We start from the raw sequence: 13,414 nt of genomic DNA, 5'->3' as shown, positions 1-13,414 counted from the left end.
AGAGCCTAAATGTCCATCAACTGATGAATGGATAAAGAAATTGTGGTTTATATACACAATGGAGTAGTACATGGCAATGAGAAAGAACGAAATATGGCCCTTTGTAGCAACGTGGATGGAACTGGAGAGTGTGATGCTAAGTGAAATAAGCCATACAGAGAAAGACAGATACCATATGTTTTCACTCTTATGTGGATCCTGAGAAACTTAACAGAAACCCATGGGGGAGGAGAAGAAAAAAAAAAAAAAAGAGGTTAGAGTGGGAGAGAGCCAAAGCATAAGAGACTCTTAAAAACTGAGAACAAACTGAGGGTTGATGGGGGGTGGGAGGGAGGGGAGGGTGGGTGATGGGTACTGAGGAGGGCACCTTTTGGGATGAGCACTGGGTGTTGTATGGAAACCAGTTTGACAATAAATTTCATATATTGAAAAAAGAAATGATAAAAAAATAAAAATAAAAATAAAATAAAATGTATTTCAACTCCTAATGCATAAATGTCCATGGATGTAACTCCTGTAAACAAGAGTACTGGGGGGCAGGGGGGGGGGGGGGGGAGAGGGGGTTCTAAATTATAATTTTTAAGACCGTAAAGGGGTCCTCAGTAGGAGTGCCAGATTTAGCAAATAAAAATACAGCACACCCAGTTAAATTGAATTTCAGATAAACAAATATTGCATGGGATACACCCATACCAAAATATTATCTGAAATTCAAATTTAATTTGGTGTTCTGCATTTTACCTGCCAGTCCCAGGCCTAAGGCCAAAAAGTTTGCAAAAGTCTGCCCTAGTAGGAGATCAGTTCCCTAGTAGGAGATCAAGGGTCCAATTCCAGAAATCCCGGGGGGGGGGGGGGGGCGCACTTCCGGTCAGGGGGTGGGGGCAGGCCAGCGCCGCGCAGGCCCCGCTCATCGCCGGAAGTTTCCCAGGCCGGGTCCCGCCTCCGAGCCCACCTCCTGGCGCTGAGAGCCTCCGGGTGTAGGTGTCCCGCGCAGAGCGGGTGGAACCGCCTTCCTGCCTCCAGGGGGCAGCGGCCGCGCTCTGTTCCCTTCGTGGACAGCTCGGCGCCCGCGCCGCTCTTCCTGTCGCTGGGAGTGGCGGGCCGACCAGCGGGCGGCCCGGGCCGGCGGTCGCCATTCCCGTGTCGCTGCGCCCGCGGGGGCCGTCCGAGCCCGCCACGATGCCACTGGGCCTGAAGCCTACCTGCAGCGTCTGCAAGACCACGTCGTCCTCTATGTGGAAGAAGGGCCCGCAAGGGGAGATCCTCTGCCACCACTGCACGGGCCGGGGCGGCGCGGGCGGCGGGGGCGCCGGCACAGGGGCGACTGGCGGGACGGGGGGCAGCAGCGGCGGTGGCGGCTTCGGCGCGGCGACCTTCGCTAGCACCTCTGCTGCCCCTCCGCAGAGCAACGGGGGCGGGGGCGGCAAGCAGGTGAGCTTCAATGGCCCCTCCCGCAGGCGGAGGCCGACTGGGCTTGAGGCGGGCGGAGGCCGGCTGGGCGGGGAGGGGGCGCGCCCTGGGCCCTTCCCCGACCGTGGGACCCTGCTAGAGCGGGCCGCCTCCTCCCACCACGAAAAGATCTTCGTTGATTTGGCCCATCGTAAGCACCTTTTGTTATTTTCAGAAATTGAAAGTGTACAGAAAGTAAGAAAATTAAAAACCCTTCGGAAATCCCCCTCATTGTAATAACAGTTGCAGGAGTAACCAGACATCTCAATACACACACGTATACACAGACACTAAACAGGATCACGCTACTGGACCTTTCTCTGTTAAAGTTATTTTACCATTATGTCATGTTAAGTAATATTGTCATTGTTTTAAATGGCAGCGTAAGTATTCCATTGTAGGAAGTGCCATACCTAACTAACCCTCGCCCTGGAGAGTTCAGTCGTTAAGGGTTGTTCACTACTATAAATGCCAACAAATGAATAGTTCTTGCCTTGGCCTAGACTTACTCGCTACTCCTGCCCCCCTGCCCTTCTGTAAGTAGTTCACACGTTTTTGGAGGCTATGGAGATGCTTGCCCAGGGCGTTCTAATTAGCCCAGTTCCTGTGATTACCCAGCATAAAAGGAAAAGGTACATTTTTACTTAATTTTTATAAATCAGCATAAAGTGTGTACTCTGGAGTCTTTGTAAGATGGTTGTATCGGGACAGCAGTCTTTCTATAATTTTATTTATCTTTTTTGTTCTTTAATTGTTCATATAACAGAGTAAGCAGGAAATTCACAGGAGGTCTGCTCGGCTGAGAAACACTAAATACAAATCTGCTCCAGCTGCTGAAAAGAAAGTTTCCACCAAAGGAAAAGGGAGAAGACATATTTTTAAATTAAAAAATGTAAGATGATTGTGGACAGTGTCTTTTACGGTAACGGCATTGTGTGTGTAGTGTGTCTGTCACTGCCTTCATCTCTCATTTGGACTTCGCTCTTGGGAGCCTTTCTGCAGTATTCTGGGGAGTGGTCCACACTACCTGAAAGGAAGTGAACACTGTTGCAGGAGGCTTACTGTTTATAGTTAATAATATCCTTTCTCTTTTTTTTAGCTTTTAATTGTTTCCACTGGGAAATATAAAATATGAGTCTAAAAGAAACCTAAGCCTCAAATGCATTTTATTGGGTCCTCTGTGCAAAGGAGGAGGTGGGATTATGGTTCTTGGTATCACCAGGTATATTAGGAAAAAAAATTTCTTTTTATTCTTTAAAGATTGAAGTAAATAATACCGTAACTTATTCATTTACATGTTTGTTATTACAGCCCCAGAAAATGTATCTTACTGACTTATGATGATCAGTTTGATGAATATGAATCAAATATTTTGCTAACCTTTTCTTCTTCTGCTGTAAGAAAATAGATGGTTGACAGACTTGTGCTGGGGGTAGTTGAAAGCGCCTTTTTTGCAGTTAAATACTCAGGATTTTTGTAAACACAAGGGGAAAATAGTCAAACACAAATGTAGACTACTTTCTTTAAACCTTAGTATGGTGAAAAAAATAAAATAAAATAAACCTTAGTATGGTGTTCTTTCAGAACAGGAATGTTTCACTTACCTGCAAAGGCATTTCTGAAGTTGGGCATATTCATTTGTAAAACACAGAGGGGCCCTGCAGTATATTCTTGTGCAGGTTGCAGATTCTTTTCCCATTGAGAAGAGTTGCCCCTAATTTACTTAAGACTTTTATAATTTAGTTTTCTTAAAATGAGGCATTTATTGACTAGACAAAGCATGTTAAGTAAATGTGCATTTGACTATAGTTGTGTCACTTAAACACATATTTTCCACTCATGTGTGGCTGAATATGCCCTGCAGTTATTTCAGTATCAGTTTCTCTAGCAACCCCTTTCTTCAAGGATGATGCCAAGACATATTTGGGGAGGCCTGGTTTTTGTGTTGTGGCACACAGCATATACTGCAGCTTTAGAAGGGATTTCAGGAATGGTTGGGTGGTGACAAATTTACTAAGAACTCCCAAGGAAGCTTCATATAGCCTTAATTCAGCCTTGCTAGAAAATTACTTCTGATGACAATGAGTATCCTAGTAGTTCCACAGATAAGCTGAGATGGAAAATGTCTTCAAAGGAGACACTTTTTCACCTTGTGTTCACCTACACATTTTTTATGACTTCCACTCCTATCATGCCCAGGCCATCGGAGCCAGGATATTTTTATAACTAGAATGTTAATATGTAATAAAGCTTTGAGAGTGCATGCAGTGGATCTAAGCAGTGTAATCAGAAGCTTGTGCTTTGGTTCTCAGCAATTCTTAAGCTGCTGGTAGCAGAAATAGCCGTGGAAATATTCAAACTGCCTTGCCACAACATTCAGAAAATCGTGTGTCTTTTTATTGCACTCCTTGTCAATAAATAGATTTAGGATTTCTGAAGTTACAGAATTCTCATAGATGGCTGGGAAAATGTCTATACACACTACACACATATAATACACTATGAGTGTGCTAATATGTTTGCTTTTGTTTTTTTTCCTAGCCCATCAAAGCTCCTGAGTCTGTTTCCACTATAATCACTGCAGAATCGATCTTCTACAAGGTAAGCACCTGTAGGGTCACTGAGGGAAGATTTGGACCTGTTGTGTGATATGCTGCCAAATGTTGGGTTAGTCCAAAGGTCTCTGCTCCTCTGTACGGTATGTGATTATTTCTTGTTCTTTTCTAAACTATTTTCCCTCATAGGTGGCTGGTATAAGACATCTCATCCAGAGCTGAGGGGTAGTTGCTTATTGAAACATGTTATTTTTAACTATTTTAAGTATCTCGAAATGCTAACGTATAGTGTGGAGTCATGAAAGAGTGAACCATCCTAGTCACTGTGACAGTCACTGTGTGAGAAGCAGAGTAGGGGCTTGGACTAGTAGAGATTGTATAGACCTGATATCTGGTGGGTAGAGGAGGCACAGAGATTCTAAAATGCCTTTAAGGAGAAGTGAGAGGAATAAGGATAGTGGTGGTGATTAACATCTACTAGAAGTCCATGGTGAAATAGTCCAAAATGTTTTGATACAAGAGTGAGGAAGTCAGGTTTCCTGGGATCCAAAGCCCACAGACATCTGCTACTCCGGAGAGACATGACCTATTGTTATTTTTTAACCAGAAGCCTTAGGAAAGCAGTTGCAACACAGAAAAGAGCCCCAAAACCTGCAGGCCTGGCACAGGCAGCAGCCATTAAATACTGTTGATGTTTTGGGATCTGAATTATCTTTTGGGGGGCAGTGACACAAATTAGTGCTTCATACCTGACTAAAGTGGACCAAACACTGAGAAACTCAAGTGTTATACTGTGTACCTTTTTTGTTGTTGTTGTTAGCCCAGACTAACGGTCTGTATACACAGGCAAACATCTGTCCTGTATTTCCAGCCTTTCATCATTGTTAAGAATAAAATAGCTGAAGTTTAGCATGTGCTTGCTATGCATCAGCCACCGAGGTGAGCATGTCACATGCTTTACTTCATTCAATCCCCTCCATGAAGTGCTGCTGTTATTCCCACTTTATGGATGAAAATAGTGAGGCACAGAGAAATTAATGAACTTGTCAAAGATAAAATAGTCAACAAGTCATGGAGCGAGCTCAGCTCCTGGCTGCACTGGCAAGTGGCTGTGTGACTGGGCTGTGTGGCAACCTCTCTCGTGTTTCTTCATCTATAAAATAGGGATTGTAAATAGCAGCTACCTCAGTGGGTCAAGCAAGATCATGTATGTTAAACACTTAGCAGAGTAAGCACTCAATGAAGAGTAGAAATTGATATCCATCATGTTTTCAAATTTGTGTATCACTCTCACAGCTGAACATACAGTTTACAGATTGAGTCCAGAAGCAGCTGGTTTGGGGGGCACCTGGCTGGCTCAGTCAGAAGAGCATGTGGCTCTTGATCTTGGGGATCTCCACACTGGATGTGGGGTTTACTTAAATAAATAAACTTAAAAAAAAAAAAAAAAGAAGCAACTGGTTTGGCTAAGGATTTAGTGTACTAGTGATTTCCACGCATGTCTCAACTGACAAAAAGGCAATGGCGTGTGGGACCTGTTATCACAAGTATCAGGATTTCTTATCGCTATCTACCATCCACATTTGTTAAACAATAAGGACAAAGTGCAACAAGATATTCGGGTAATGCTGCAGATACCATACCCAGTACTGCAGAGGCCATCACTGCAGTGCCACTGTGGTCAGCACCAGGGCAGGAGAGTTAAAAGGTCACTGCAATCTGTTGAACTGGAGTCCAGATCAGGCATGCTAGGGGGAGCTGAGTGGGAACCACTGGGTCTGATGGCCAAGAGTATGGGCAGCCAAGACCCCAGATGGTTAAATGGCCTTCCTGTGGCAAAAGAGCTCCATGAACCACTCTGCTTACTCCTAATCCAGTGTTCTTCAGTATGTTGTGTTGACCTTCTTTCTTGTCTGCCAAAAACCCTGAAACCTCCCTGCAAATGAAGGGACTCTTTAGATCAAGTACCTTAGTCACGTCCATTGCTCTATGTAGGTACATACACAACACATGTTTATAAACACTTACCATGTGCCAGGTACTGCTTGCCATTGGAATCTTTCACCAAGATATTGTCTTTGCCTTGCAGTTCTGTTTTCACATGATTATATATTTTGAGTTAATATTTATTAAGCATATATTTGAGTGCCTATGATAAGCAAGGTCCTGTTTTTTTATGTGTGAAAAAACAAACTAATCATTGGTAATTTGGGAATAATGATTCTATGTGTAGACAAAGTAAACCATAAGTGTAAAGTATTTATATGACAAAGAACTTTGAGTAGTGTCTACAAGGACCAGATGATGATGGATGTGAACTAGGAAGTAGCAGATGGTAGCCCCCATTAACCCTACCTGTCCATAGTGATCTACATACAGCAGTCAGCCTTAGACACATGAATGAAGGATCCACCTGGAGAAACTCCTGTCACAGTTCACTCACTGCAAGTATTTCTTCAGAATTATTTTTAGGGTTGAGACGCACAATATCTTTAATGGCTTTACCGGCTGCCAAGGCCCTATTTTGAGTGAAGCAGTGATAAATCACACTTGGTTCCTGCAAGTCAAGGATTCCTTCACCAGCTGAGAACCACACGTACCTAAGGAAGTGCTGAGTATCATTTGGATCAGCCATTATAGGTGTTGGAAGGAGAGATTATTTCCTTTTCAAGACCTAGGGGAGAAAACATACAACAGATAGCAGACAGAGTCATAGGGAGGGCTAGACACAGACATGTACAGATTAGTTAGTTGGCTGTGAAGTAGAGTGGGGATAAGACATGAGGCCTTGAGGGGCACCTGGGTGGCTCAGTCGGTTAAGCATCCAACTTTGACTCAAGTCATGATCTCGCAGTCTGTGAGTTGGAGCATCAGGCTCTGTGCAGACAGCTCAGAATCTGGAGCCTGCTTCTGATTCTGTGTATCCCATTCTCTCTGCCCCTCCCAAAGATAAACATTAAAAAAATAAATATAAATAAATAAAAAATACATTAAAAAAAGACATGAAAGCTTGAGTGCCAGACATACAGGTAATTGTCTTGTGGGAGGATATCAAAGTGAATGGGAAAGGACCTATCCTGAAGACTGACTATAATCAGAAGAGTTTCTGTCATTTCTTTGGGTTTGAATTTGTCATGTCCGTTTTCTTTATGGATGCCAATGAGGGAGATGTATAGAGCATATTCTCATCCAGGAAGCACTGCTTTTCAGTACAGGACAGAGAAGGACCACTGAGCTGATAAAGGAGCCCCAGCTGCGTTCTCTGCCTTATGTAGCCTTCAGCAAGTCTGATATGAAAATCTGATATGAAAATTCTGATATGAAATCAAAGTGTCATTATAAATAAATGTTTCCTCCAGATGCAAGTTTCACGTGTGTGTAATTTTCATTCAAGAGTGAAAAACTTCAGGATTGGCATCAACAGTATAAATGTTGATGCATATTAGACCATCTCAAAGGTGTTTTACTGACCACTTTGCAAACTGTTTATTTCATGTTAAGGAGGTTTCAGTTCATAGCTGTGGTTTTTATTTTCACTTCAAATATGGGATTATCTTCTGTCTCCCCCAGGGAGTCTATTACCAAATTGGAGACGTTGTTTCTGTGATTGATGAACAAGATGGAAAGCCCTACTATGCTCAGATCAGGGGCTTCATCCAGGACCAGTATTGCGAGAAGAGTGCCGCACTGACGTGGCTCATTCCCACCCTCTCTAGCCCCCGGGGCCAGTTTGATCCTGCATCGTACATCATCGGTGAGTATGACAAGTGGCACAGGTAAGTCTCCACTACTACATAAAGGAATGTATTAGTCTGCTCAGGCTGCCATAACAAAATAGCACAGGCTGAGTGCCATAAACACAAAACCTGTTTTCTCACAATGCTGGAGGCCAGAAGTTGAAGATCAAGGTGCTGTCAAGATCACTTTCTGATAAGAGCTTTCTTCCTGGCTTGTAGGCACCACCTTCTCCCTAAGGCCTCAAATGGCCTTTCCTCTGTGTGTGCACACTCCTAGTGTCTCTTCCTCTCCTTAGAAGAACATCAGTCCTAGCAAATTAGGGCTCTACCCTATGACCTCATTTTTTTTTTTATTAACTTGTTTTATTTATTTATTTTTTTTAATTTACATCCAAATTAGTTAGCATATAGTACAACAATGATTTCAGGAGTAGATTCCTTAGTGCCCCTGACCCATTAAACCCATCCCCCCTCCCACAACCCCTCCAGTAACCCTCAGTTTGTTCTCCATATTGAAGAGTCTCTTCTGTTTTGTCCCCCTCCCTGTTTTTATATTATTTTTGCTTCCCTTCCCTTATGGTCATCTGTTTTGTCTCTTAAAGTCCTCATATGAGTTAAGTCATATGATTTTTGTCTTTCTCTGACTAATTTCACTTAGCATAATACCTCCCAACTCCATCCATGCAGTTGCAAATGGCAAGATTTCATTCTTTTTAATTGCCGAGTAATACTCCATTGTATATATATGCACCACATCTTTATCCATTCATCCATCGATAGACATTTGGGCTTTTTCCAAACTTTGGCTGTTGTTGATAGTGCTGCCATAAACATTGGGGTGCGTGTGTCCCTTCGAGACAGCACACCTGTATCCTGTGGATAAATGCCTAGTAGTGCAATTGCTGGGTCGTAGGGTAGTTCTATTTTTAGTTTTTTGAGGAACCTCCATACTGTTTTCCAGAGTGGCTGCACCAGCTTGCATTTCCACCTATGACCTCACTTAACCTTAATTATCTCCCTAAAGGCACATCTCTAAACACCATCACTTCAGGGGTTAGGACCTCAACATATGAATTTGTGGGACTATAACTCAGTCCATGGCAAAGAAACATAAGTATCATTAAATGTTAAAAAGGAAGGAACTTTATAGAAAATATGAAAGATATTTTATATAGTTGGGGTTTGAGTGCTATCAGTTTTTGAGTTGGGGCAATACATACCTACTAACAAGTGATGTGGATAAGATTTTTCTGAGCGACCCAGGTTAAACTCTATTAAAAGAATTTATTGCTCAGGAGTTAGGCTTATTTAGGCATATTGACTTATAAAAATCTAGTTAAAAATAATTTGAAAAGCAACCATCCCTATTATTTCTGGCATCTTAACAAATTTCATTATGTATCCCTCCACATGTCACACATATTCATCCTAGACATTTATAACATGTCATTGTGTACAGTTGGAATGGCAGCCACTGTACTTTTATGCATTTCAAAGCTGACAAAAGAAGTGGTATAAATGTTTCTCATAGACTTGCAGGAAGAAGTTGCTGATTAATACAGTTTAAAACGTGTTCAGAGTTTTTTGTTTTTTTTTTTTTTTGTTTTTTTTTTTTATTTATATATGAAATTTATTGTCAAATTGGTTTCCATACAACACCCAGTGCTCATCCCAAAAGGTGCCCTCCTCAATACCCATCACCCACCCTCTCCTCCCTCCCACCCCCCATCAACCCTCAGTTTGCTCTCAGTTCTCAACAGTCTCTTATGCTTTGGCTCTCTCCCACTCTAACCTCTTTTTTTTTTTTTTCCTTCCCCTCCCCCATGGGTTCCTGTTAAGTTTCTCAGGATCCACATAAGAGTGAAACCATATGGTATCTGTCTTTCTCTGTATGGCTTATTTCACTTAGCATCACACTCTCCAGTTCCATCCATGTTGCTACAAAAGGCCATATTTCATTTTTTCTCATTGCCGCGTAGTACTCCATTGTGTATATAAACCACAATTTCTTTATCCATTCATCAGTTGATGGACATTTAGGCTCTTTCCATAATTTGGCTATTGTTGAGAGTGCTGCTATGAACATTGGGGTACAAGTGCCCCTATGCATCAGTACTCCTGTGTCCCTTGGATAAATTCCTAGCAGTGCTATTGCTGGGTCATAGGGTAGGTCTATTTTTAATTTTCTGAGGAACCTCCACACTGCTTTCCAGAGCGGCTGCACCAATTTGCATTCCCACCAACAGTGCAAGAGGGTTCCCGTTTCTCCACATCCTCTCCAGCATCTATAGTCTCCTGATTTGTTCATTTTGGCCACTCTGACTGGCGTGAGGTGATACCTGAGTGTGGTTTTGATTTGTATTTCCCTGATAAGGAGCGACGCTGAACATCTTTTCATGTGCCTGTTGGCCATCCGGATGTCTTCTTTAGAGAAGTGTCTATCCATGTTTTCTGCCCATTTCTTCACTGGGTTATTTGCTTTTCGGGTGTGGAGTTTGGTGAGCTCTTGATAGATTTTGGATACTAGCCCTTTGTCCGATATGTCATTTGCAAATATCTTTTCCCATTCCGTTGGTTGCCTTTTAGTTTTGTTGGTTGTTTCCTTTGCTGTGCAGAAGCTTTTTATCTTCATAAGGTCCCAGTAATTCACTTTTGCTTTTAATTCCCTTGCCTTTGGGGATGTGTCGAGTAAGAGATTGCTACGGCTGAGGTCAGAGAGGTCTTTTCCTGCTTTCTTCTCTAAGGTTTTGATGGTTTCCTGTCTCACATTCGGGTCCTTTATCCATTTTGAGTTTATTTTTGTGAATGGTGTGAGAAAGTGGTCTAGTTTCAACCTTCTGCATGTTGCTGTCCAGTTCTCCCAGCACCATTTGTTAAAGAGACTGTCTTTTTTCCATTGGATGTTCTTTCCTGCTTTGTCAAAGATGAGTTGGCCATACGTTTGTGGGTCTAGTTCTGGGGTTTCTATTCTATTCCATTGGTCTATGTGTCTGTTTTTGTGCCAGTGTTCAGAGTTTTTAAATTACCCCATATTTTCAACCTTTCTGCAGTGAACTTGCATTACTTTTCATACGAAGGGTTTTTCGTTTTTTCCAGAGGGAACTCAGGGACAAATAACTACTGCTGTTATTCTCACCTATGAGTGAAGCTTGATACACAATCAGTTCTAAGTCTTCTGCTTGTAGGTACATAGAAGAGTGGACTTTCATCTCCCTGACTTCTAGGACTGGGTTCTCAGCAGAGGCGGTGATGTGAAGAATCACCTCTGGGGCTCCTCTCCCACCTCCTCCTCTAATCCTCAGATACTAGAATGGGAAGTATGCCATAGAGATTCAGAACACAGGTGCTGGCGCCAGACTGTCTGGGTTCATAGCCAAGCACTTACTAGTTGTGTGGCCCTGAGCAAGTTCCTTAATCTCTCTTGCCTCGTTTTCCTGATACATAGAACAGGAATAATAATAGTGCCTTCCTCCAAGCAAAGTTGTGAGGACTCAAAGTATCCGTGTATGTGCAGTACTTAGAACAGTATGGGCACATAATAATAAACACTGGTGTGCTAATATTTTTAGAGTCCTTCCTATATTGAGTCACTGTTTGGGGGAGTTAAACAGGTAAAGTAGAAAAAGTAGGGGAGAGTGACTTCAGAGTAATACATGTGTCAAGGACTAATGTCAGGTCACCAGAGTGGTTTGTCCTACCATTTAGGAATTTTAACCCTTTGTGAAAATGACATATATGTTCAAAAGATATTTAATCTTTCCACTGACTGCCTTTTAGGACCAGAGGAGGATCTTCCAAGGAAGATGGAATACTTGGAATTTGTGTGTCACGCACCTTCTGAATATTTCAAGTCACGTTCATCACCATTTCCCACGGTTCCAACCAGACCAGAGAAGGGCTATATATGGACTCATGTTGGACCTACTCCTGCAATCACTATTAAGGAAACAGTTGCCAACCATTTGTAGTTTAGAAAGTAAAACTTATTTCCAGTTATCTTGGATTCATAGTACTCTATGACTTGCCACATATTTCTTTCATGAAATTCCTAGACGGAAAGAAGACTAAGAAGTTTTTCCCTACTACCCAGTAACCAGTACCTTATTTATTACTAGTCACTTGGAAAGTGAAAAGGGATAACAAGGAATTAAATTACAGGCAAAGGCTATAATTTCCAGGGAGACCATTAGGAACAGGTGGTATCTATTTTTCTCCATGGATTGTATTCTCTAAATGGATTGTATTTTTCTACAAGAACAAAATGGTAATTAAGGTTTAGATTTCTGACTAAGGACTTAATCAAATAAAATATAGCTATGACCAACTGTATCTATCACAAAGTTACACAAGCTTTATTTTCTCATCTAGAAAATGTTAGGTAGACTCTTGGCCACTTAAACCTTAAAGAAACTGATAGGTGGATGATTGTATTAGACTGGGCTTTTTAAAACTTTATTCTGCAGCAAAGAGATTCAGAATTATTTTGTTGATCTTAACAGAGCTGCTCATTCTTCATTGTTTTTACCTCCCTTTCTCAAACTGAGGTTTCCAATCAAACAATAAAATTTTGTAGAGCAGACTGAACTTCATGAAAAGCACATAGGAGACACCTAGTGTTCAGGCATCCCACTTGGTAGTTTCTTGACTACCATTAGAACAACCTTTTGGCCGTCATAAAAATGATTAATGGGCCATAAGCATTTAATATCTTCAAAAAGTCTACCATCTGCTATAGAGTCATAGTAACAGGCCTAAAACAAAGTCTTAGACTTAGAAGCCCTGTTTTCTATGAAATTGTCTAGAATTCAGGTGTAAGTTTTACTTCAAATGCAGGTCAGCTAAGTAAGGGGACAACAATGTGAAAATGGGAAGAAGTGGGGACCATACACTCGTGCCTCCAATTCTGTCGTGACTTAACCAGCATTTTTCAACTCCAGGAAAATTTGTCAGAATCTTATTTAATCGTAGTGATTTTGAGTTGTAGCAAAACAACTCTTATTTAATCGTAGTGATTTTGAGTTGTTGAGTTTTACCTGTTCACATTTTTCTACACAGTGATGGTTTGTATGTTAGAAGCAAGCAACTGTAGATAGCTCTATGTACCTAGTTATCTCTACAAAAGTTACAGTAAAATTTGTTGTAAATACTATTGTAAATAGCTAAGTGCCAATATTCAAACTTTTGGATTAAAATGTATTTTTCATATTGTATTCACTTTGGATTTATTTCATTTAAACATTTAAATGTGGGGCTTTCTAATGGTATAAATATAAAACACCAAGGTTATACTCTTAATTTGGAGCAACAGATTGATCAACATATACTTGATTTTAGGAAAATTTCAAAGAATGGCTACTTGGGAAAAGAAATACTTAATGTAAGATACTTATTAAAATGTAAAAATAATGGGGTGGCCTGGCTGGTTCAGTCAGGGGAGCATGGTACTCTTGGTCCTGGGGTTGTAAATTCAAGCCTCATGTTGGGTGTAGAGATTCCTTAAAATCTTTTAAAAATTAATTAATAAAATTAGGAAATATTGAAAAAACAATAAATACCATGTGTTTATAAATTGGTAAATACTTGTGTAGTATCTTTTAAAATAAAGATTGAATTTTCACGTTCTTCCTCAACAGACTCTACAGACTGAGCTAGCCAGGTACCCCCCAAAATTTT

At 41.4% G+C, this 13,414-nt stretch overlaps 1 protein-coding gene across 3 annotated transcripts; it reads left to right on the top strand.

The window, feature by feature from the left end:
- Window positions 1-962: 962 nt before the first annotated feature.
- On the top strand, window positions 963-12,951 carry GATAD1 (GATA zinc finger domain containing 1). 3 transcript variants are annotated; one of them, XM_086696333.1, is made up of 7 exons: window positions 963-1,431; window positions 2,216-2,341; window positions 2,441-2,505; window positions 3,034-3,112; window positions 3,991-4,050; window positions 7,575-7,758; window positions 11,519-12,951. In XM_086696333.1, the coding sequence occupies exons 1-7, from the start codon at window positions 1,180-1,182 to the stop codon at window positions 11,707-11,709; spliced, it is 957 nt and encodes a 318-aa protein (XP_086552459.1). In that variant the 5' UTR covers window positions 963-1,179; the 3' UTR covers window positions 11,710-12,951. The 3 variants fall into 3 exon arrangements, with proteins under 3 accessions (XP_086552459.1, XP_086552456.1, XP_086552450.1); XM_086696330.1 differs by lacking the exons at window positions 2,441-2,505; window positions 3,034-3,112 and having other exon boundaries at window positions 7,575-7,780; XM_086696324.1 differs by lacking the exons at window positions 2,441-2,505; window positions 3,034-3,112 and having other exon boundaries at window positions 968-1,431.
- Window positions 12,952-13,414: the final 463 nt, after the last annotated feature.

The sequence above is a fragment of the Puma concolor genome, chromosome A2 (assembly GCF_028749965.1).
Source record: "Puma concolor isolate L17-30 chromosome A2, mPumCon1.1.hap2, whole genome shotgun sequence".
NCBI classification, from domain to species: Eukaryota; Metazoa; Chordata; class Mammalia; order Carnivora; family Felidae; genus Puma; species Puma concolor.
This window is presented reverse-complemented; position numbering and strand designations above follow the sequence as displayed.

Excerpts from the sequence above, each read along its gene's own strand:
- GATAD1 (XM_086696333.1), top strand. The coding sequence starts at position 1,180 with ATGCCACTGGGCCTGAAGCCTACCTGCAGCGTCTGCAAGACCACGTCG. Across the intron at positions 2,342-2,440 it reads ATATTTTTAAATTAAAAAAT|CCTTTCTGCAGTATTCTGGG; the intron begins GTAAGATGATTG and ends CGCTCTTGGGAG. Across the intron at positions 3,113-3,990 it reads AAACACAGAGGGGCCCTGCA|CCCATCAAAGCTCCTGAGTC; the intron begins GTATATTCTTGT and ends TTTTTTTCCTAG.